This window comes from Monodelphis domestica, chromosome 1, assembly GCF_027887165.1.
Source record: "Monodelphis domestica isolate mMonDom1 chromosome 1, mMonDom1.pri, whole genome shotgun sequence".
NCBI lineage: Eukaryota > Metazoa > Chordata > Mammalia > Didelphimorphia > Didelphidae > Monodelphis > Monodelphis domestica.
Window position 1 is genome coordinate 123,472,906 of NC_077227.1, and position 25,865 is coordinate 123,498,770.

Here is a 25,865-nt window from a genome sequence, read left to right on the forward strand (position 1 = left end):
GTCTTTCTCGGAGTTGGGCGGGAGGGCTCCGGGGGCGGGCCCGTTCTGCACTGCAACATGGCGGCTGCAGCAGCTGTAAACGGAGCAAAGCGTAATTTGCGGACTGAGATAAAGCAGCGGCTACGGACGCTAAGCGCCGAGGAACGGCTCCGCCAGTCCCGGTTGCTGACCGAGAAGGTGCGTGGGGTGAGCGGGAGCGAGGGCCAGGGGGCTCCTGGAAGCGTCGGGTCTGGGAGGCCACATGACTACGAAGACAGCCTCGTTTCTCAGGACGCTGCTTAGCCGCGGGGACGCGCACGCATTTACGTCGACAGTAAAGCGACTCCCCTTGTACCCTCTTCCCGCTTCGCTTTTAACGTGCGCGCCCTCGCTCTCCCTGGACCTCTCCTGGGCTCCTAAGACTCAAAGCTGGAAGGGTTATTTGGTCTATGACTCCTTCCCCTCTCTTTGTACAGAGAAGGAAACTGACCCAGGGGAAACGGAGCTGGTGGGGACTAGAACCATAATTCCTAGCCAGGGTCCACTGTTCTTACCGCCCTCCCCAAATGTAGTAGTTATAAAAGTCAGACTGCGGTGTGTGTCTTTAAAATACCTTGACAGAGCTAGGTATGTGTCAAGGAGAGGTTAAAAATAGAGAGAAAAGCCCGAAATCATCTTTGAAATTGAAGCCCTCTGCTGTTGAATGGGTGGAGTGGCCCTTGCTATTTGGCAGTGATATGTCTATACAGATGTTTCCTGCACAAATTCTGCACTAATAATTGCTGCTCAAATGTTCAGGCATTCTGCACAATATTTCTGGAAGGCCTCTGTAAAGCACTGCTGGGTGCTGAGAATACAAAGATGACATGGTTTTACCTGGAAAGATTCTTGCCTACTAGGCTATAAAACTTCCTGAATGAAGGGTTTACCTCCTTTTCTGTCCAGCACTGTTTCTGGAGTATACTACTGCCCATTCTCCCCTCACCATTAGCTACTTAATCAACATTGGTTGAATGAATGAATGAATGATTATACAATCAAGTTCTTTAAGACTGACATATTTTCCATCATAGAATTATGCACAAAGTATCCGTTTAAAAAGGGTCTTTTTTGGAAAGAAACATATAAGAAAGTTATATAAGTCATCAAGATTACAGGATGACAGAGTGCCAGATGTGGAGTTAGGAAGACTTAAGTTGAAATTCTATCTCTTAAAAAAAAAAAAGAAATCCTCCTTTTAACACTTACTAGCTGTGTTACTGCATCTTTCAAAGCCTCATTGGCAAAATGAGGGAATTGGACTAGTTGATTTCTAAGCTTCCTTCCAAATCCAATTCTATGATCAGTCAATTCTGTGACTCTTAGTTATAAGGAGTATCTATCTAAAGGAATTCCCATAGCACTGAAATCACAAATCCTTGATGTTCCAGTGACAAAGGCAATGCACATTAGAAGAGGTAAGAGAAAGGTAAGATCACCTTCCTCTGGGGTGATTAGAGATGGTTTAATGGAGTAAGTGGAATCCGATCTGTACTTTGAGAGATAGTTTGGATTTTCCTAGGTATAGGAAAAGGAAAAGAGCCTGCTAATTAAACAAAGTGGAATGATTAATGGGTTTGGAGTCATCAGAACTAGGACTTAGTTATATATGCTGAAGAATGAAATGTAAACCATTCCATATCTTTGCCAAGAAATCTCCAAATGTGGTCATAAAGAATTGGGCACAACTAAGAAAGGACTGAAAAGCAAACAACAATGGTAGACCTAGGATCTAAATTCTGACTTCAACATGCATATTAGTTATGTGACTTTGAGCAAATCATTCTACCTATAAGAACCTGAATTTACTCATTTGTAAAGTGGGAATAATATTTGTAACTATTTCTCTTTAAAAGTTTGTGATGAAAGCACTTTATAAACCTTAGAGTGCTATGTAAATGGGAGATTATATAGACATATTTTAATATACTTATGTAGTTTTAGTCTTAGAGTTACCTGGGACATTGAAAAGTTAAATAACTTACTCAGTATCAGATCTTTTGTACTATAAATACCAGACTTAAATCTAAATTTCCCCTCTCCAAAGCCAGCCTTCTGTATGACAAATAAATACTGTTAATATGCTGATCTATATTTGTGGAGGGAATTTTTACATTGGTGGTTCCCATAGATATATACTCCAATAGAATTTTAACTTTAATACTTCTGGGACCCATCATTTCCTTGGTATGGGTGATGTTTTCATTAATTCATATTGGAAGTGCAATATGAATTTCTATAATTCAGAAAATAGACTTCAGAAACTCTAAAAATTTCATTCTTTTGCAGCCATCTTGGTGATGAACCTCTGAGAAGTATTTAAGCTAGTAGTTGGCCCATAACAGAAGACTTTCCAATTTCATGGGACCTACCAGAGCTTGTGTTCTAGCTAGGTAGAACAGTAGATAGAGCACTAGGCCTAGAGTCAGGTATACCTGAGTTCAAATACTGCCTCATCACGAATCAGCTGTATGACCCTGGTCAAGCCTCTTAACATGTTTCCCTCACTTTTTCTTTTCTATAAAATGAGGCTAATTATAGTACCTACTTTCCAGGGATAACTGTAAAGGTCAAAGGATTTAATAGGAGTAGGTTGTGGTCAGTAGTTTTTAATAAGGCTGGCTAAGGAATCTCTCCATATCCCAGATACTTTCCCTAAGCCGCTAAGTCTAGGCCTGGAGTTGGGAAAACCTGAGATAAAATTTAACTTCAGACATTTACTAGCTGTGTGACCTCAGGCAGGTATATCATGATGCCTTAGAGCACTAGCCAGCCCTTCTTCCTCAATGGGTACTATTTATGATTCAGTAGGAAAAGCCTCATAGCTATTGCATCATCCCAGATGTTCAATGGTCAGTTTTCCATTCCTACTTTGTTCACATTTTTTTCCACCTTCCAGTCTCTTCACATAGTTTATGCTTTTTCTCTTCCCTTTCTGAGTCTTCATAGTCTTTGTTTTCTCTTTGAAGAACTTCTTTATTTAAAAGAATTCTGCTCTCTGCTTATTGAGAGAATAAAGACACTTTCTTTTAGCTCTTTTTTATTCTTTTCTAGTGGAGAGATCATTCTCCACTTTGTGTACACATGTTTGTTGACTAGTCACTTGGCAGAAGCAGGAGCATGATTTTCTTGGCAGATCACTGCATAATTCCACTTGCCCTCCATATTTGTTGGAAATAAGATCTTCAGTCTTCTGTCATTCTCTTTGGGAGCTTTTTTGGTGAATTGCCATGGTAAACTGTCCTACTTGGTTTGTTCATTGTACTTCAGGTTTCAGAGTCAAGTTTTATTTATTTTTTAGCAAATGTCCTGCCTTTTCTAGCAGTATAATGGCAGTTTGTTTTGCTGCCTTTGATCAGAAATTACTAGATGTTTTTTATCTAGCCGGAATGGAGGTAGTAATTGCCCTAAGCTCTTTTCTATAAGTCTCAATTAGAAAGTCAATTACCAACATTTTTGTAACTCTTTTATACTAATCTCTTCTAGTATTCTTTTTATAAACTTCCAATTCAGCCTCTTGTATTACTGTTTGCTTCTTATTGTTGTTGTTGTTGTTGTTGTTGTTTTGGCTTAGCATTTCCAACCCCAGCACCTTGCCTGTTGAGCATCATCATTTTAAGCCCAGTTTATATGGCACTACTTTCATGAAGTTGTCCATGATTTCCCCATTTGTTACTAATCTTCCCCCTCAAGCTTTGTTTAGCACTCTGTTTGGTGCTCTCCAGAGTTCTTAGTATGCCATTATATATTATTATTCTCTTCCTACTATTTTGTAATTTCTATATGGACTGAGGCTATATTTTGTTGACACATGCCTCTCCTGTTATCTACAATAGTATTCTGTGTACAGTAGGGGCTTAATAAATATTTCGTATTGTTATATTGTAAATAAATGCCCAGGATGCCATAATAGGCAAATGACTGAAGGTCAGGTAGAAGGATACCTTAGAGATGTTTGGGTACTCATTGGTGTGGAGTTTTGAGTTGAAGCCACAAGAATTAGTTATTTGAGGAAAGGCATTTATAAATGGCTCTTCCTCTTTTGTTATTGCTTATTTATTCAGTAATATTTGTGTGGGAGAGAGAGTATGGTGAACACAAGGAGCTTCTTTTTGCCAGAAGAACTGAGTTCCAGCTCTAATTGTGTTTCATGACTACTTATGTGACTGTGGATGAGCCCTTTGACTTTTCTAAGCCTTAGTTTTCTCATCTGTAAAATGAGGGTAATAGTACTTAAACTTCATCAGGTTGTTGGGAAATTGTGAAGATCTAAATAAATGCAAGCTTTTATTATTTACATTCCATACTTTACCTCAAATGCAGGGCCATCTTTATAGAGATGAGGGACTGAAACATGTCATTTATGTTAGAGACACCCTCATTCTAATATATTTCACAAGTGAAATTTGATTGAAAATACCATCAAGGAGAATCAATGATGGGAAGAAGTCAGTGGGAGATTCTGGCTTTGGATGGAGAAATATAAAAGCAGCTAACTTTATTAATTCTCACCCTAAGGATGACAGCTTCAAAGGCAAATGAAGATCCCTAACAACAAAACTGTTAACTTTAATATAAACCTTTTCCATCTCCTTATATCTTATGCTCTTGATCTATTCTATGATACAATGATACTGGATTTCTTGCTGTTCTTCATTGAACAAGACACTCCATCTCCTGATGCTGCATGGCTGACATCTATGCGTGGAACTCTCCCTTTTCATCTCCACTCCCTAACTTCCTTGGCTTCCTTCAAATCTCAGTTAAAGTCTTGCCTTCTGAAAAAGTCTTTCTTGATTCCCTCCTCATGCCAGTGCCTTTCCTCTGTTGATAATTTCCAATTTGTCTTATCTATGTCTTGTTTATACACACTTGTTTGCATGCTGGATCTTCCATTATATTTCCACTTTGAAGTCAAGGACTCTCTTCTGCCTTTTGTTGCCTCCCCAATGCTTAGCACAGTGCCTGGCCCATAGTGGATATTTAATGAATACTAGTTGACCAAACTATAAAATAATAAGTGATATAATACTTGAATCTTAAGTACATTAAATAGGACATAGGTCCAGGATGGCTAGGTAAAGGTTAACTATTCTTTTTGGAACATGATTCACCTGGAGAGATTCTTATAATATTCTGGCATTTTCCCCAGGTCCAAAAACTTCACTTTATTCTAGAAGGTTAAAACTTTTACATTAGGAAATACATTCTGGCAGCAACACAGAAAATATAAATGTCATGTTCAAGATGGCCTTTGGGAAATTTATGTAATATTAGATTAAAAAAATATATAAAGCCATATATAGAGTGACTCTAATCATTTTCATTAGAAATGATTTTACTCTGAGGTTTTCTATAGTTCCTCTGTGGAAGGCTCTGTCCCAATGAGAGACCCTGTGTCATTTGTCCAGCTGAGAGGGACCCTTCACTTGTTTGACTCAAGGAGGATGAACTTTTTTGTCACAACAGCTGTGTAAGCTCATCTTCTACAAGTTTTGCAATCTATGTGCATAAAAGGATGACCCTCATCACTGAAATTATAGCTACTGGATGTATCGAGCAGGGCATGGAATAGCTATGAAATTTATTTTCTGTTTGAAAGCTGTTTCTCCATTTTCTATTGCTCTGAAAACACAACTTCTGAAGAATTCATGAAGTAGAAATAATAATAATGCCTTATAGCATTTACATATAGCAAAATGTTTTTATATATCCTGCCTCATTTCTTTCGTCCCTTACAACAGTCCTATGAGTTAAGCAGAGAAGAAATCATTCCTTCTCTTTTACCAAGGAATAACCTGAGGCCTAGATCTTTTCTGCATGGATCCAGATGGTAAAACTAGGAGCAATGAGAGGAGGATACAAAAGATGGACTTTGGCTCAATACCAGGAGAAGCTTCCTAATGATTAAAACTGCCTCAAAGTATATCTTAAAGTCATAAAATCATAGAGTAGATGCTGTAAGGGACCTTAACAGTTATCTAGTGTAATACTATGATTTTGTGGATGGGCAAACAAATTAAGTGACTTGCTCAAATTCACTTAGGTAGTCAGTGGCACAGGCATGATTTAAACCCAAGTTCTTTGACTTCAAATCTAGCATTCTTTCCATTATTCCAATCTCACATTCCATAGTGAGTTCTCCTTTTAGCACTTCAAGCAGAAGGTAAAGCTCTCCCCATTTTTATTTATTTCTTTATTAGGATATTATGGAAGAGATTCCTGAGATTCTATTAGGTACCGAAGGTCATGCAGTAGGTGACATGGCCAGAAATGGAGCCCAACACCTTTGACTCCTAACCCAGAGGCTTTTTTCCCCCATTAGGGTTATAGTGCCCATGGCACACATTATAACACCTCACACTTCTCAAACATATCATGTGGTTATCCACTCATTCTTTGGGCTGACTATGTGCTCACACACTATCATGTATAGGGTTTCCCAGAAGACCACTACTGACGCTCTCAGGGATCCTGGGGTAAACTTATTATGGAGGAAGTACTCCCATTTTATACCACTCCAGTTCTTAAGTCTCCACTGATGTGCTTTACTTTACATAAAACCAAACACTGACAAGAGTGACACTTTTAGATCCTAAACATAACAATTTACTTAATAATAAAGCAAAATTAATAATAAGATCACAAGTATTCATATATTAAATCAAATATATCATAATATACACGTAAAGACAGATAGTGCTCTGCCACCAATGTACTTAATATCTTTGGGTGAAAATAGACACCCCTTTACAGAAAAACTTCTAAGGAGAAAAACCCAAATGCTCAGGATAATTCACAACTCTAAAACTATGATTTTTGACATCTTGCTTTCCCAGGAAATGTCCCTAAAAGTTCCTGGTTGAAGGGAGCTTCTGTGCTGAGCAGATGTGTTCACTGGCAAGAAGAATCAGTCTACACTGTCTCACTAACATTGCACTGGCATGATGTTTTAGTTCAAGTGGTTAATATGCTCAGTGATGTCTCTGATTCTTTATTTTCAAGCTGTGCCTCTATTTGCTTGTACTTAGTTCTTTTTTAAAATTTATTTATTTATTTAGAATATTTTTCCATGGTTACATGATTCATGATTTCTATCCCCTCTTTCCTTCCTCCTCCTGGAGCTGAGAAGCAGTTCCACTGGGTTGTACATGTATCCTTGTTCAAAACCTATTTCTATGTTATTCATATTTGTAGTAGAGTGATCTTTTAACATCAAAACCCTAATTATATCTCCATTTAACCACGTGATCAATTATATGTTTTTCTTCTGCATTTCTGTTTCCACAGTTCTTTCTCAGGATGTGGATAGTGTTCTTTCTCATAAGTCCCTCAGAAATGTTTTGGATCATTGCATTGCTCCTAGCAGAAAAGTCCATTACATTCTGTTGTGCCACAGTGTTATCAGAATCTGTGTACAATATTCTCCTGATTCTGCTCCTTTTGCTCTGCATCAATTCCTGGAGATATTTACAGTTCACATGGAATTCCTCCATTTCTTTATTCCTTTCAGCACAATAGTATTCCATCACCATCAGACACTACAATTTGTTCAGCCATTTCCCAATCAATGGACATCCCCTCATTTTCCATTTTTTTGCTACCACAAAGAGTGTAGCTATAAGTATTTTTGTATAAGTATTTTTCCTTATTATCTTTTTGAGGTACAAACCCAGAAGTAGTATGGCTGTATCAAAGGGCAAGCATTCTTTTAAAGTCCTTTAGGCATAGTTCCAAATTGCCCTCCATAATGGTTGGATTAATTCACAACTCCATCAACAGTGTATTAGTGTCCCAATTTTGTCACATCCCCTCCAAGCAAGAGATAGAAAACATTACAAAATGTAAAATGAATGACTTTGATTATATTAAATTAAAAAGGTTTTTGTATAAACAAAACCAACCAAAATTAGAAGGAAAGCAACAAACTGGGGAAAAAAATTTTAACAAAACTCTCAGACAAAGGTTTAATTTCCCAAATATATAAGGAATTAAATCAAATTTACAAAAAATCAAGCCATTCCCCAATGGTCAAGGGATATGAATAGGCAGTTTTCAGATGAAGAAATCAAAATGATCAATAATCACATGAAATAGTGTTCTAAATCCCTCCTGATTAGAGAAATGCAAATCAAAAGAACTCTGAGGTACCACCTCATACTGTAAAGGGTGAAATTATGGCTGAGACTGAATGTATAATTAATTTAGATCACCAAGGGTTTTATTTATAAAAATCCTAATGAAAAACCCAAATAATAAAATACCCGAGTTAGCTGCCAAATTTTATGGTGATTTAATTGATATAGTAGAGAAGATTAAGAAGAAGAAAGAAGGAGTAGGTTTTTCTCTCCCCCCCCCTCCCCCACCTGATTAATATCAGGTGGGGAGATCAGGAGATAAGGGAGTAAGGGTTTGGAGTATGAAGGAGGAAGGAATCAGCCTGACCTCCAAAGGGGCTCAGCTAAGATGCCCGAAACTGAAATCAGCTCCAGGGCAAAACTCACCACCCAATACTCCAAGATGTCAGCCACGCTGCCAGCCAGAGTCATCTCTCCGGGGAAAGAGAAAGAGGCAGGAAGTGACGTGCCTTATACATGGACATTTTAACATCACTTTTCTGTGTCTCATCTGTACCAATAAGGACTTAGCTTGGCTTAGGATAGCCCAGAGGTCTGTCCTTTTTTTGCACATATCTGTTGAAGGCCATCTCCTCAGATAATTAAATCTTGAGTTTGATGCAGACCTTAAAAATCTTGTTAAACTGAGTAGGGTGGAGAATGTAGAGTTTCCAAGACCTGATTCTGTTATTCCAAGTATCTCCATTGTTACTGATCAGGAAATAGCTAAATCACATCTTTTAAAGAATGGTCTGATTAGGGTGGAATAGTTTTAAAATTCACAATACCTAGCAGATAAATCAATATGGCAGTAAAGGAAAGTGATAAATGTTGGGGGGGGGGATATGTGGCAAAATTGGGACACTAATACACTGCTGGTGGAATTGTACATGAACTACCTTTGATAGGATATGTAATATTTTGCAGTCTTTGGGAAAGGGGTAAGGGGCATTTCCTTATCTCTAGAGCAACCACTATAATTATGTAAATTGAAGGGAGCTTTATTGTTCTTTCTATTTATATTATTTTAGCAATTGTGTATATTGTCTTGATTTTGCTTACTTCATTCAACATCAATTCATGAGTTTTCCCATGTTCCTCAGAATTCCTCCAATTTATCATGTCTTATTACAAAATCATCCATTACACTGATATACTTACTACAATTTGTTTATCCCTTCCCCAAAGAGTACTTACTTTGTTTCTAATTTTTTGCTACCACAAAAAAGTGCTGCTATGAATATTTTGCAACATACTCCAATGCTTTTTCTTTCATACCACACTGGCTTTGTTGGTAAATAAACTGGAAAAAACCAAGAGGGAATAGAGATATTTTTAGTGGTGTTTATCATCTTTTTAGTAGTTTCTTAAATACAATTGTAATCTTTTCCCACTTAGGTGATTGCTCACAGTAAATATCAAGAGTCTCAGAGAATTTCCATCTTTCTGAGCATGCAAGATGAAATTGAAACAGAAGAAATTATCAAGGATATTTTTCAGCGTGGCAAAACATGTTTTATCCCTCGATACAAATTCAAGAGCAACTATATGGATATGGTCAAGTTATTTTCAGCAGAGGAAATTATTTCACTTCCCAAAACTTCTTGGAACATTCATCAACCCAGTGATGATGAAGTGAGGGAGGAAGCTTTGTCAACAGGTGAGCAGAGAAATCTTTGCTTCCTAACTGAATTCTGCCTTGTCATGCATATAACTCAACTGTTCCAGTCATCCAGGCATGGCTGCATCACTCACCCTTATGATGTAGATATTAGCCACTTAAGTAAGATCCTGGCCAATTGTCTCTTTCAATCTGTCTCCTGCAGAGTTGGAATTAGGCTAGATCTTATTGGAGAGTGGAAGAGATTTGAGGTATAAGAACCTTTTAAAGATGTTGGCTACAATATTAACGAGAACAATATTAATCTTATGATTATTGATTTTTTAACAAAATATTTATGAGAGTAGAGTGTGTGGTAATACCAAATATTCTGATTGGATAAATTACTTATTGTGCCAAAATTTATTTCTCACGTTTTGTTTACTGTTTTAAGTTTTTATTGTACTTGCCTTGAAGTTACCAGATGCTTCTTGACTTTCCCTTTCTTCATCAATATGACTTTGGTGCTTTATAAAGAATTGGTCATTTTATTATTTGGGTTATCACTATTTTGTTTTGAAAAGAAAAAGGATTCATTTTGTGTTGATGCTATATAGGTTTCTCAACAAACACCATGTACTCTCCTCCAGAAAGTATGTTTCCCTGTAAATAGTTAAAGAAAAACTCCTGAGAGTGTTATTTAAACTAGGAGCAAAACCAATTAATTGAGTAGTTGTGTCTGATAGTGTGTGTTACTTTCCACTTTTAGGGTTTATTGGTTGTTAACACTTGGTCTTAGCCAAAAGGCTAAGAAGTGACTATTATTGGTTGTTAATAGTAAGGAAGGATGTGTGTTTTAACTTTAATAATTTGGCACCAGCATTATCAATTTAATTTGACCTGACTTTTTAATTGCCTTTTAAGGCTTTCTTTATTTGTACTTCAGTATTGATTTTACTTATTGGTCTTTTGTCTCTGCTTCCTTTACTCTGAATCACTTCCTATGTCTTCCAATTTTCCCCTGAATTCTCCATAATTGTCTTTCCATTATATTCAGATACCTTATTTTTTTTTCAGATATTTCCCACCAATAAGATAATAGATTTAGAGATAGAAGGGAATTGAAGAATCTTCTTGTTCCAGTAGCTTTATTTTACAAATGAGGAACTGAGACCAAGAGAGGTTAAATGATTCTTCTGGGGTCATGCAAGGCAGGATTTGACTTCCAATACAGTGTTCTTTCTGCTGTACCAGGTAAAGCCTTTTTGAAGAGCCTTAAAAAAAATAAGCTTTTAATGAATCTTTTATACGTATGACTCATTTCTTGTGATTATCCATTCTGAACTATAAAAGCAGTTATGGGATCTCTGGTTAGAAATAGCATAAACAACTTGATAACTTTCATAATTCTCAATTATTTACCAGAATGATTAGACCAATTCACAGCTTGACCATCAGTGAATTAGTGTGTCTGACTTCAATACTGAATTTCCCTCTTTTTGCCAATTTGATTTTTATGAGGTGATACCTTTGTGTTGTTTTAATTTGCATTTCTCTGTGGTTTTGAATGTTCCAGATGGCAACTGAAAGTTTGTATTTAGTCCTTAGATAACTGTTATCATTACTTTTCTACTGCTGTATTCCCAAACTCATTATTTTTAGGTGCTTCTTCCTTTGTTCATCTATTTTTGCTACTAGGTCATTCCTTTGCTCTGGCTGGTCCCTATTGTATTAAGCTTCAAGAAGAATTTAAACTTATGAATAAAGGGAAATACAGGAGGAGGTGTTTCCATTGATTGATTCTCCTAAAAGTATAACTAGGGAAGAATATTATTCCCCAGATATTTAGACAACTTCTCAACCCATACTTTAAAAAAATCCTTTCTTTAAATATTCATCTAACATAGATTTTTTCCTTCTTTTAATGTCCTCATCAAGGATGCCCTTGATGTGAGTATAGATTATTTTCATAAAAAATTCATATGGTTGATAAGGTTGACATATAGATCACTAGTTATTGATGTTTTTTCTCTTGATTACTTTTTGTTTGTAATAAATTAAACCAAGATTTTTTTCAATGTCTTTGGTATCTTTTCCTTCAGATACCTGGAGAGTAGGAAAGGAGATATAAAGCTGGAAAGATAGGTTGAGGCCAGACTTTGAAGGGTTTAAAAGCCAAATAGGAAGAGTTTATATTTTATCTTAGAGGGAAGAGGAAATAATTGGAGTTTTTTAAACAAGGTAATAATTTGATCTCATTTACACTTAAGGAAATCACTTTGGCAGATGTACTGATGATGGATTGGAATGTCCAGAGTCTTGAAGAAAGGAGAACAAATAGGAGATAATTGTTGTAATATTGGGGAGAGGTGATAAGGTGGTGACTGTATGAGTATAGAGAAAGATGTCAGATATTAGAGATGATATGAAGAATTTGGCAACTGATTGGATATGTGAGATGAAGGAAAATGAGGTATTGAGGTTGTGAACCTGGGAGAATGGAGGAATGGTGGTGCCTTTGATGAGTTTTGATTTGAATATGTTGAATTTGATATCTCTCTGGGATATCCAGTTTGGAGTGTCTAATAAGCAATTAGTTATGAAATGACATGCACTTAGGAGAGAGACTGATGCTAGATATATTTATCTTGAATCATTCCCACAATATCTGATTAAGTCATCAAGAGATAGTATAGAGTAAAAAGAGGGTTAGGATAAGAGCCTTGAAGAAAACTCACAGTTGATGTTATGGGTAGTAAGCCAGCAAAGGAGCCTCTGATGATGGTTATACAAACTAGGGGAGACTAATGTCAGAAAAATAAATCAAAACCCAGAAAGGAGAAAGAGGGTGGTCAACTGTCAAATGCAGCTGAAGAGCAAGATAGATGAGCAATGAGAAATACCATCAGCTTTGTTCTGAACACATTTTTCCATTGTGCCCTATTCTCCTTCCATCATTGCTTCTTGTGACTAAATGTAATTAGTGTCTGCCACTTTTTATGAACATTGGGGGGATTTTTTTTGATAGTTACTTCAGTGGGGGCATCTCTATAGTTGAGTTCCTGAGAAGTAAGCATTTGGGCTTAATTATGCTTACAATGGCAGGCATGTAGCTACAGTTTTGTTGAATGAGATGTCTAAATATTAAAGGACTATGGAGTTAGTTTTTTTTATGTTTTTTACCTAGTGTGTTGCCTGGCCTATCTTTTTAATTTGTTCATTCATCTTTAATTATGATATATCAGGTGCATAATTACTTTCTTTTGATTTTTGAAATTGAAAAGGTTTGTAGCAAGCAACTCTTTGGCCATCTTGATGGTTACTGTAATAGATACCCCTCTTAGAAGAATTATGGTAATAGGACAGGGACATCAGGAAGCAAACTAGAGGAAACACTGGATCTTGCCCTCCTCCCTCACACTACTTACTTCCACACTACTTCCTCAACCGATTTGAATGCCCTTCTGAGAATGGTAAAGTTGAAGGTTTCTTTTAATAACTAATTCTCATCTTCAAATCTTTTAACTAAGAGGTTTTATTCTTTAAGGTAAAGGAGGTAGGGAGATGGGAGGGGGAGAGAGGAAAATAAGTTTCTCTAACTTCCTATATTTCCCTGTTGATTGGAGATTTCTTAATGTGTTCAATTGAGGAAATAAAGTTATTCTTCTCTAAGGGGAGATGTTGATAGCAAAGGATGACAGAGTTTCTTCTGAGCTAAGCTCCAAAGTCTTTTCATTACTCAGTCATATAAATAATCATTGACCAAGAGAGGGAGTCCGGCTTCTACCTTCTTCCCAACAGTCAGAAGAGAAGTGAAGTTCAAGCCGCTGGGCTTCCTAACTGCTCCCTTCAAGATTCTATTGGAACTCTGTCTCCATCTTGGTTCATTGGTGTTTCACCAAATTCCAAGCCTCTTGCTTTTTCTTGCAGATCTCTTTTGTGTTGCAATGTCATCAGTTACATTACATGTAACCATCTTTGGGTCTTTTACCTTATTCTGATAACTTTTCAAAACATCTAAAGGCACTGAAAGTGGTCTTAGTAATTAAACATGCCAGCAACCAGTAATTACTCTTCTTCTTCCTTAAATATCTTAGGTAAAAATATTCTTTCATCCTGCCATGCCAGCTGTGAAATGTAGCCCAGATGCCCTCGATGCTCACTCCACTTTAGTGCTGCTTCCCCTAGCCTTTGTGTTGTCTTCTCTATTAACAGTGCAAACTATTTCTATAGCAAACCAAATTACATGTGTGGAGGATTTGTGTTTATCTGAATTTTCTTATAAATTGGTAGACCTAAATCATTTGGCTTCCTGGTGATGGCTAAGAAAATTTGAAGGCTATTAGCAATTAACCGAGTCCTGACAGTAATCTTAGGAGTCTCTAGGGAATTTTTCGTTAGCGGTATGCATTTTTTTCATTCATGTCAAAAATTATAGTGTGATATGCCTTTAGATTCAGAAAGGCTCTTAGAATCAATTTAGTCCAGGGGCATTTAAAACTTTTTTGCTCACAACGCATGAGCAATGGAGACACATTAGACACTTATGTTGGCCACAAAGAAAGATTCTTAGGCATTTGGGCCTCCAGACTCATTACTTGGGTCTTAAGATTCTCCTGCCTCTCTTTTCCTTCCTCTACCCCTTCACCCTCTTTTTCTTTACTTCCTGGTGATTCATAGCAGAGAATAAATCTTTGTCTCCTAATGGATAAGGCTGCTATTGCCATTGTAAAGGGGAATTCTTTGTTCTGAATTTATACTTGTGAAAGAGAATCCTTTATTCCCTTTGTCTATTTTGAGTTAACACTTTGGTTAACAATAATTTAAGTACCTCTCCTTAGTACTTCAGTAGATTTGTGAAGGCAGGATTAACTCTTCTTTGTCTACTTTTTAATTGAATCAACAAAAGCTTGAACAACCTACTTAGCACTAGGTGGAGGAGCTCTTTACCCTTTCAACTCAATCAACCAGGAAATGAGAATTCACATCTCACTCAGCCAGGAATCTGTGAACTCTTTTGATGAGTATTCACCTCTCCAGAAGTTGAGAAGTGTTTCCCACAAACACTGCCCCCTGGGCAGTGCTGGGCAATTTGGAAGCCATGATTGGCCCCTTGTGAAAAGGGAAAGGGACAAGAAGGAATTATAGAAGGCCCTGAACTTCTGGGGCTAAAAAAATTGACTTCAAGAAGAAAGTCAGCTTCAAGAAGAAGGTTGACTCAAGGAAGAAAGTTGGCCTCAGGAGGCACCTTCAGCTCCAGTCATTGTCTTGACCTGCCTCTTGGAGGGAACATGGGTGAGTGGATAGTTGGCTTCTCCTTCCTGTCTTCTGGAGAGAGTTTAATTTCAGTTGAAGGTCAACAAGTCCTGGCTGAGTGGAGCACCAAGCAATATTTAGTTAGATAGGTTAATGTTTTCTCTACCCATTTGCATTTCTCTGCTTTCATCCTTTCCACCTCTTTTATAAATAAAATTTATTAAAGTCATTTTGACTTTGAACAATATTACTTTGAATCGGAAACCACCATTATTATTTATAATCTTCATATATTTTAGTCAAATCATTAAAATTTAATTCTTACATTATGTGACAAGTAGGAAGGGAAGACCATCCATTTGATTCCCCTCATATTATAGATGAGGAAACTGGGTCCCAGAGAGATTACATGCCTTACTCAAGGTCACATTGATCATTAGTGGCATGATTTGAACCCATGTCCTCTGATTTCAGCACTGGTGCTTAAATTTAGAATTCTAGGACTGGGGAGGAACTTTGTGGAACATCTAGAAACTTGGTCATAGGAATGTGCCACAGCACTCCCTTTGGGAACCTTCAATCTAGTCTAATCATTTTTTAGAAGTTGTAACAGATCCAAACTAGTCAAATTCATGGTCCCATAATGATTTTTTTTTTTAGCCCCTTACCTTTTGTCTTAGAATCAATTTGGGATTTTTTTGGCAAAGATTCTAGAGTGGTAGTCTATTTCCTTCTCAACTCATTTTATAGATGAGGGAATCAATTGCTAGATTACTTCATATCAAAAGCAAGAAACATTTATTAAATGCTTAATACATACCAGGCACTGTATTAAGTGGTAAAGATACAAAGGAAAGCAAAAACAACCTTTTTTCCATTAAGGAGCTTACATTCTAATGACAGGATACAACACACCAATAAATACGTACAAACAAGATATATTCTGGATAAAATGGAGGTAATCCCAGAAGGAAGCCATTAGCACTGGGATAGGGAAAGGCTTCCTGTAAGGAGGTAAGATAGGAGCTGGATATTAAAGGTAGCTACAGAAGTTAGGAGATTGAGATTAGAGGGAAAAACATTTCAGGCACAGGGACAGTCAGTTTGGGGAGACAGAATGTTTTGTGTGAAGAACAGCAAGAAGACTAGTGTCACTGGATCACAGAGTATATACCGGGGAGTAATGTATAAAGAGACTGAAAAGGTAGAAAGGGGCCAGACTATGAAGAGCTGTAAGTCTCAAGCAAGAGTTTATATTTAATTCCAGAGGTAATATGGAGCTACCAGAGCTTACTGAGGAGGAGAGTGACATGGATGGACCTCCCTGTACATTAGGAACATCTATTTGGTAGCTGAGTAGAGGACAGACTTGAGTGAGGAGGGACTTGGGGCTGGGAGACCAACCAGTGGGTTATTTTGATAGTCCAAGTATGAAGTGATGAAGACCTGTTCCAGGGTGGCAACTGTGTCACTTAAGAGAAGGTTAAGTATACAAGAAATTTTTGTGAAAGTAGAAATTTAAGATGAGTTAATCTTGGATGTATTGTTATAGTGATCACCCAGAAAGTACTATATACAAGGCACTAGAGTTATCAATAGGCATAGTTAATCCCTGCCATCAAGATGCCCCTAGTTTGGTTGGGCAGGCAGGAAACATACATAAAGAAGACAAATAATAAATTTATAGTTACCCAAACAAGTGGCATAGGCAGAAGCTATTATAGATCATAGGAATGCCTCTTGCTTAAAAAACAACCAAACAAAAATAAAAACAACTACTCACAAGTCCAAAGTAAAAGCTTGTCTGGTCTTTTCCTTTACTAACAAGAAAAGGTGCTGATCAGCAGGGAGAGGAGAAGGAGGTTCCTGTCTTGGGATTCATAGGTATAATCAATTCCTATTCCACTTTTCCTATCATTCTTTTTTCCTATTCTTGGTTTTCACTTGCAGTAACAGCTTGGAAGGCGATACGATGTTAATTTTTCAAAGCACAGCTCTTACTATCAAGTCTTGGAGACAACTTGATTAAAGTTCCAGATTGTCTTCTGTGTGATCAGATTAAAATATGCTTTCATGGTATTCATGTGTCTTTCTGTTTCATAAAGTCTAGGAAAATAGTGAACCTCATGTAGCATCAGGAGTTTAAATTCTGGGTCCCTAAGAAAGGAATTGTTCATCATATATATGTTAATGGAAAAACTGCTGCCTTCCATTTGGAGGTCCATTTTTCTTTATTCTTGGACTTCTTAGTCAATAAGCAATTATTATATACTTACTATGTGCCAGGCACTATGATAAGTGCTAGAGATACTGTGAAAGGCAAAAACAGTCTCTATCTTCAGGGAGCTTGTATTCCAATGAGGAAGCTATCCTATAAATAACTAGATATAATCTCAGAGGGGAAGTTGCTGGGTGCTGAGAGAGAGAGGGAGAGAGGGAGAGGGAGAGAGAGAGAGTCAGAGACAGAGGGAGAGGGAGAGAGAGAGACAGAGAGAGAGGCAGAGGGAGAGAGAGAGACAGAGAGAGAGGGAGAGAGAGAGAAAGAGAGTCAGAGACAGAGGGAGAGGGAGAGAGAGAGAGTCAGAGACAGAGGGAGAGGGAGAGAGAGAGAGTCAGAGCCAGAGGGAGAGACAGAGAGAGAGAGAGAGAGGGAGAGGGAGAGAGGGAGGAACATGTACCTGGCATGGAGGATAACTGATGTAAAGGCATGGAGATGGGCCATATGTTATTCTCAGTGAATTACAGGGGACTGTAGCTGAATTGTAGAGTGTGGCTCAGGAGGAATAAAAGGTAAGACTAGAAAGGTAGGAGGAGGTCAGGTTATAAAGAACCAGAGAGGAGTTTGCATTTTTTTCCTACAGGTAATAGGATCTAGTGAGGGTTAGGGATCAGGAGTGTGATGTGGTCAGGAAAATCCCTTTGGCAATCTAATGGAGGATCAGTTGGAGTAGGGGAAAGACTTGAGGCAGGGAGACCAGTTAGAAAGCTTTCATAATTGTTTAGATGAGAGTCTGAACCAGAATTGTGACAGTATGGCATAGAGAAGATGACCAGCACCAAAACTAGATTATAGATTGACTATGTGGGATGAGTGAGAATGAGGGGGCAAGAAAAAGCCTGAGGGATGGCTGACCAGGTGGATAATGATGCTCTCTGCAGTATTAGGGAAGCTTAAAAGAGGGGAGGATCTTGGGGAAAAGACAATAAATTCACATCTGACCTATTGACCGGCTCTGTAGCCCTGCTGAAGTCCAGGCCCATTTGGGATTTTCTTTTTCTGCTATATTCTATGTATATTTATAGATCAGAACCCCTAAGCTTTTTTTTTTTGTTCTATTGCTTTCTAGGGAAATAAATGAAAATAAAACTCTTACAGAGCATATAGGCTTATCAAAACATAGAGCATGAGAATGGTCTTGAGAGATAACCACAATCTTTCTACAGCAGGTCCTTTCCTTTCTAACTTACCTTTTGATCTGGCCCTTAGCCAAATGCAGTGGAAGATTCTGTTTTCTGACTTTGCTTTAGATTTTACTCTTAGTTATTTCTGCTTTAAAGCTGGTACCCACTCTGGGTCCTCCTGCCAGCTTCAGAGTTATCCCTTAGATCTTTCAGAGAGCAATACTCTTTCAAAGTAGAAAGACTTTCTGATTTAGGGCTCATGGCTTCTCTTACTCTTCCACCTCTGCCCTCAGTTCACTAGGATCTTTGTACAGGCTTACTGTACATGTCCCTATAGATAAGGGATGGGAGGAGAGGGGAGGTATGAGTTCATTATCACAGGATAAGCTTCCCAATAAGGAGATTCCTTCTTCCAGTGCAGATCCACAGTTCTAATCTTAGAGAATTGCTTAAGATAATGTGAGGTTAAATAACTTGCTCAGGGTGGCAGTCCAGGAAATTAGAAGCAGGATTAGAATCCAAGTCTTCTGACTAGTTATATAAAGATCCACTGTGCCATTGCTGCCTCTATCTTATATAGATTTAATCACTTAATTCCCACCTATTGAAAGAACTACTTTAGCAATAGTCACATTACCATTAATCATCCCCTCAAATCTATAGGAGTCCAAGCTCTTTGCAGTTACATCCATCACTACATCTCTTGAAGGGTACTTTTTATTTGTGTATGGCTCTTTGAAACTTTAAAATACATCTAGGGAACTGGTTCTTTCCTATAGTAAAACTTAGCAATAAACCAGAAACCCAGCTCATTGTTAAGTATTTATGCTAATGTAGGTTAGAGGTGGTATGGGGAATTTAAATTTATGAATAATCTGAAATCCCCTAGATAACCCAATTTAAGATCACATTGACTTAAAAGTAGTAATAAGAGCTAATTTTAATTTGATTGCTTTTTCTTTCCATCTTTTCAATGCTTCAGACTAATAAAATTGCTAACAAGATTGCTCACAAATTTTACAGATTAAATGAGTTTTATATTACAATGAACTATCATTAAAATAAAAATCTCTGCTTCATAAGAATTTTGAGCCTCAGCCAATAGTTCACATATTACACAACATTTGATGTAGTAAAATTCCAAGAATTTTGTATGAATCAGGATGGTCTTTCAGATTTGGTTGTACCAAAATTTAATTTATAGTGAAGAAATTCATTTGGCAACAGAAAGAAAAAGTTTGTCTATCTTCTATAAACTGAATAGTTAAAGTGAATAATGGAGCAGTTGTATGAATTGCACAGAATGAAAGGATGGGAATGCTTTGAGGGTTATATCAGTTGAAGAAGGATCCACATAGATGAGATAATACATCTATTCAACTATATCTTGGAGAGATGCTACAGAATAAGCTAGGCTTAGAATTTAATAGAAGATTGATATCTGGCTAGATTTCATTTAATATATTGTACAATTTAAAAAAATAATTACAAGTTGCTCACTGTTGTAAAAAGCTATCTTTTTTTATCAACAATAATTCCCAAGTGATACTATATGAACATAGTAATCTCAGAAGAATCAAAATCTCTCAGGTGACCCAATGGCCCATGTGGCAAATGTATGCAGCCTTCAGCACATGAGCAGTGATAAATTGCATTGTGGTATAGTGGAAAGGGCTCTGGGTTTTCGGTCAGAAGATTTGGGTACAAATCCTGACTACCACTTACTACTACCTGTCAGACTTAAAGCTTACTTTCTCTGGGCTTTATTTTCCTACCTTGGATGAAGAGGTTGAACTAGAAGATCTCCAAGAGCCATTGCAGTCCTTAATCAATGATCCTGTGGATCTCTAAGTGGAAGAAAAGCTACATCAAGGATATGTAATTGGAAAAAAGAGGCAGACTGTTTATGTGACAAAAATAACAAATAACTTAGGGTCATCCCAGCTATACCACTGTGAAACAGCTATCCTCACTCTTATCTTAACTCTGCTCCTTACTTTATGGACTTCTCACATCTACCCTAGCAGACTCCTCATCCTAGATGATGCTTCTGGCCTCTCTTTGGATTGGTGAATTCCTCTCAGTTTGAAGAAGTGGCCAAGACAGCTGTGCTAACACTACTGTCTCTTCAGACTTTTACACCTTGCATTAGTTTTCTCTCTTCTCTTCTACCTCCATCTCCCTTTTCTGTGTTATTTTTCCCCCTTAGGATATATTCTTCTTAAAGGTAAGGTCTGATGTTTTTATATCTTGCCACTGGATTTCTATGACTAGAAGAAAGTACAAGGCTGATGACTTATGTTGTGTAGTCCTATCTTATGTAAACCTAATTTATGCACAAGTCAAGATATCATCCCCTGATGTCATTGGTCCTCTTTGAAAGGAAGAATGACAACAACAGCAACACTTCTATTTGTATTCTCATCCTGTAGCATAATGGCTAGTACACAGTTAGAAATTATTAAATGCTTTCTCTCTTCTCTCTCTCTCTCTCTCTCTCTCTCTCTCTCTCTCTCTCTCTCTCTCTCTCTCTCTCTCTCAAAATCTCTCTCTCTCTCTCTCTCTCTCTCTCTCATTAGAATGTATTGGAAGATTATTGAGAAATCATAAGGCCTACAAATGTGAGAGAGTTGAAAAAAAAACAGTTTCCAGTTTTTAAAGACTTTTAGAGAATTCCTTATTACATGACCCTAATGATTCTTTATTGTCCCAGTAGAACTTCCCCCCCATCTAAACCTTTCATGATGTAATTAGTATTTTTAAAAAAATTTCTATGATTTTGAAATATGGATGAAAGACACTATGTTGTCTGCCAAGGCATTTATTCTACTAGGCCAAATGCTTTTTTGTAGTTAATACATGATAAAAATAATGGGATCACATATTTTCTACATATTTTGGTCAGTTTTGTGGCTATTCAGATACAGTTTCCTATAATGTATAATCATAAAGCCTGCATATCCCCTCACATTACTTCATTATGTATGCTCTCAGCACAAGATGATCCACATATAGATGTTTTGGGAAAGACATAAAATTTGGTGGTTATTGATATTTTCTTAGTAATTATTTTTGGTAATAACAATACATGAGTTTTCCCAAAGGGTGGTATCTTTTCTTATTTCAGATGACTTGAGGATTGTTCCCCCAGTACCCATAAGATTGTGCCACCTGTAGTTTGAATCCCCTTTTTATTATGTATGTGATCTAGTTTAGTTTAGCCTTCTTCCTTCCTTCCTTCCTTCCTTCCTTCCTTCCTTCCTTCCTTCCTTCCTTCCTTCCTTCCTTCCTTCCTTCCTTCCTTCCTTCCTTCCTTCCTTCCTTCCTTCCTCCCTTCCTCCCTCCCTCCCTCCCTCCCTCCCTTCCTCCCTTCCTTCTTTCCTTCCTTCCTTCCTTCCTTCCTTCCTTCCTTCCTTCCTTCCTTCCTTCCTTCCTTCCTTCCTTCCTTCCTACCTTCCTTCCTTCCTACCTTCCTTCCTTCCTACCTTCCTTCCTTCCCTATTTCTCTTCCAGAAACATATTTAGGACTGTGGTATTAGAATCCTAATATGGCATAATATATAGAAAAAGATTGTTATAGAAATCTTTACAAGCATTTCCATTTTTGTCTGTTGTGCTCCCAGTTTGATCTTTAAATGCCCTTACCCTCCTATGCCATTAATATTTTACTCAAGAAGAAAGTTATGAGATACTCAAAAGTGAATTCTAAGTAACATTACAGTAAGTGAAATTAATTCTATTTTAGCACAGTAGAAATGGTTGTCTATTGATGTGGAAATAATTCCCAAATCAACTATCTGTATACAGTTAAGTATTACTGTATACTGCCTTGTTAGGGCAAAGATCAAAATCAGTGCTGAGAGAGAATAAAAATGAGAAGAATATATGGCATACAACTGAAGCAAATCTGACTCAATTTTTAAAAGCACATTGTTTTTGTTTTAAGTGGGAATGGGATAAATAACAGTCATTGACATTGTCATTATTTCCTTAGGAAGTTTGACTACTAGATTACTAGAAGTTAGTCACCATTACCTGGAAACCAGATGAACCTAGAAACTGCCTTAGCTAATTAATACTTGATTTCCTTGTCAGGAAGAGAACTATATAGCAATATTAATTTAGAATATAAATTTGTTTGCAAAATCTTGTGGAGGAAGAGAGTGGATGATTATGAACAGTGTATTTCATAAAACAGTGGGAAGCAAGAGCAGTGTCAGAGAAATGAAAACAGGTTCTTAGATAGCTTCGAGAGAGACCCGGCTAAACCAAGTCCAAGATATAAAGTCTATAAAATAAAAGTGTTATGTGAGTTTAGTGAATGAGCATGGACATACTTAATATATCCTACAATATTAGAATTGGAGGTAGGAATGATGGTGCCTATTGATGCTTCAGAGAACAGTTACAGTAGATGAAAATACTACTTGACATAGAAGATAGTCAATTCTGAAACCATATAGTTTTACTAGAGCAAGCTATGAAATCACCGGGTGAGCCCACTACATATTTATACCCTCTCTTCATCTGGGGCCCCTGATATTACAATATTTCACAATAATTTATCTTGTATTGATTCCTCAAGGCATATTTCATGGTGACTGTTCCAAATATTTTCCATACTTACCCAACCCTCACTTGATCTTGGCAAATGATTTTGCTTCCTTCATTATGAAGACAATTTAGGCCATCTTTCGTAAATCCTTCATCCGGGATAAATCACATCTCATAGAAATGTTAAAACTGGTAAGCACCTCATAAATCATCTAGAGTCCAATCTTTTCATTTTACTGATGAAGACACTCAACACTCAGGCTAAGTGACTGATGTTAAATTTGTAACAGGAACTAGGGAACCTAGATTTCTTTCTTCTCAATCCACATTCATTTAGAAAAAAAAATTAATTTTTATTTTTTACTTTCAGGTCCAAATTCTTTCCCTTCCTCTACCCTCTTTCCCTATTCATTGAGAAGGCAAGATATGTGATGCCTGATATAGATATGAAGTCACACAAAAAATACAACAAACAATCACTATGTTGCAATAAAATTAAAAGAAAAAGAAAAAGAAAAATACTCAGCAAGTATTCATTCTTGGAACTCTCAAAACACCTCTGTCTAGGAATCTTTACTCTTGTACTTTCACATTTCCTTTTCTTTCCCTTTTATCTCAGTGGAAAATGGAGCCTTCTTTTTTTTTTCAAAGCTATTCTGTGTTCTAGATACCATCCTTTCCACTCCCTCCAGTACCCTTTTCCATTTATTATCCCATCCTTCCTCTTATTTCTTCATTCTCCAATGAATCACTTCCCTTTTCCTTTCTACTTGCTTAAGTCTTTCTCTCTACAGAGGTGAAAAAAAGAGAACAAAATGTAGAAGAATATTGAGGATGTTTTTCTTACAAATTTTCTTAAAATTAAGGAACCGTTTTTTAGAGTTATAAAAATTATAATCATGGAACCTTAGATTTGGAAATGAATAGAAGTTATCTTGTTCAACCTGTCCCCTCAAAGAAGAACCCCTTCTATTTTGTCTCTGACACATATTCTTTTTTAAATTAATCTAAGGATGAGACCCTTATTATTTCAGGAGACAGCTCATTTTATTGTTGGCTTCATCTTAGTGTTAGGAAAAACTCCCTTTAACCTGAAACATGCCAGCCTTAAGGTTTGCTTCCCCAAATTTCTACAATTTGGTTTTAGTTTTTAGTTTTAGTTCCCTCTCCAGTGTGACAATACAGCACAAGCCTACTTCCTTTTCTCAATAGCTTTTAATTTAAAAAGCAACATTTCAGTTGCAGATATCTCATGCCATCTTTGGTCCTAGTTAAACAGCTCTAATTCTCAACTGGGATAATATCTATACAGCACTTAACAGTACTTGGCACATAGTAGGCACTCTTGCCCCCCTTCCCTCCTTTCCTTTTCTGCTTTTCATGTGTCATAATGTTGGATATGTATATGTAATATTAGTACTTTAAAAAAACCATATAGTTCTAAAGTGGAAACAATTATTACATAAATTTCCAAAGTAGTATAGAATCCAAGAAATGTCCAGCAATAGACTGTGGTGAATTCTTCTGATAAATCATTGCTACTACTTCACAAACCAGAAGTAGGACAACAGGGATTCTTAAACTGGGGTCTGTGAACTTAAAAAAATGATAATTATTTTTTCAATATAATTGGTTTCCTTTATAATCCTATGTATTTTATTTTATATTTAAATTCTTCTAGAAGGGAGCCCATGTGATCCATTAGATTACCAAAGGCATGCATGACACAAATAAGGTTAAAGATCTGTTTCATAGAGCCCATCTCTTCACGACATAAATTTATCAGTTAATCATCAGGCAGTTTTTTAGTGCTTGCACTGTCTCAGAGACAAAAATGAAATTATACCACCCTTTGAGGAGTAGGCATGATAATTTCAAAGCAGAAAACAAGCCATCCACATAGCTTTTGAATCATGCTTTAGAAACAGTATCCTAAAATTGTCCAACATTTTATAGACTTCAAAGTCTTTTCACATCTATTACCTCTTTTTGGCCGCCTTCTCATCTTGTGATGCAAGTTGGGTGGACGTGGGTATCTGATGAGGAAACCAAAGTAGAGTGACTAGTTCAGGATTCCCCTGGCAGCTGGGATGAAAACCCAGTTCTCCTGGTTTTCCTTCCAGGGCTTTTCAAATTCCTTTTATTTTTAGAGCCTCCTGTGTTACTATTATTTGGCTCTCTGGGTTTTCTTTGTGCTTTTATGCTGAGAGTGTCCTGCATTATACATACTATTCAAGGAAATGTTATTCTTGGTAATTTTGCAAATAGGAAGACTTTGCTTTGTAGGCACTAAGTACACATGAAAATACATTGTCTGAAGCTAAGCTTTCCCAAGCCATTTTGTATCTGACAAAACAGAGAGGAAGAAAAGCTCAGGTTTTTTTTGTTTTTTTTTTTTTTTTTGGTGACAGGGCGGCACACACTCGAATGATGAGTACAAGATGGACAGGATACCCTTGACATTTTCCAGTGTTTTCTACTTTGCTTTTTTGGCAGCAGCTTTAGAATCTGCCCTAATTTCAGACTGGCATTTTACTTTCTAACTCTTTACACATTAAGATTAAACGATACTTCCGTAGGGGTTATAGCCTGTTATTCTTGCCAAGATATGTTAGCCTACTAAATGTTCTATTCCAGCATAATGATTCATTGGATGTACTGGGTGAGCACTTAAGTATCATTAGAAGGCCGGGCCCAGGTGAATTAAAACTATTTACATTAAGAATTTCAGGTGTTTAAAACTGCTATTACAATTCAATTTTCATTTATTACCCTTAACTGGGACTTTAAAATACTCATTATGTTTATAGACATATGATTGTCCTTATACAATTCAGAAGAGATTATGATTTAATAAATGAGTCTGAAATTTTAAAACTATATTATTTAGTGCATTGCTTTTAGCCCTCAGCTTAAAG

The 25,865-nt window shown here is 36.9% G+C and overlaps 1 protein-coding gene across 1 annotated transcript in view; it reads left to right on the top strand.

Moving 5' to 3' along the window:
• MTHFS (methenyltetrahydrofolate synthetase) overlaps positions 1–25,865 on the top strand; it is a 99,593-nt gene continuing 73,728 nt past the window's right edge. The window contains exons 1-2 of the mRNA XM_001368166.4: positions 1–177; positions 9,534–9,795. Coding sequence (XP_001368203.1) covers positions 58–177; positions 9,534–9,795 — 382 coding nt within the window. The 5' untranslated portion in view covers positions 1–57. The remainder of the gene's footprint in view (positions 178–9,533; positions 9,796–25,865) is intronic.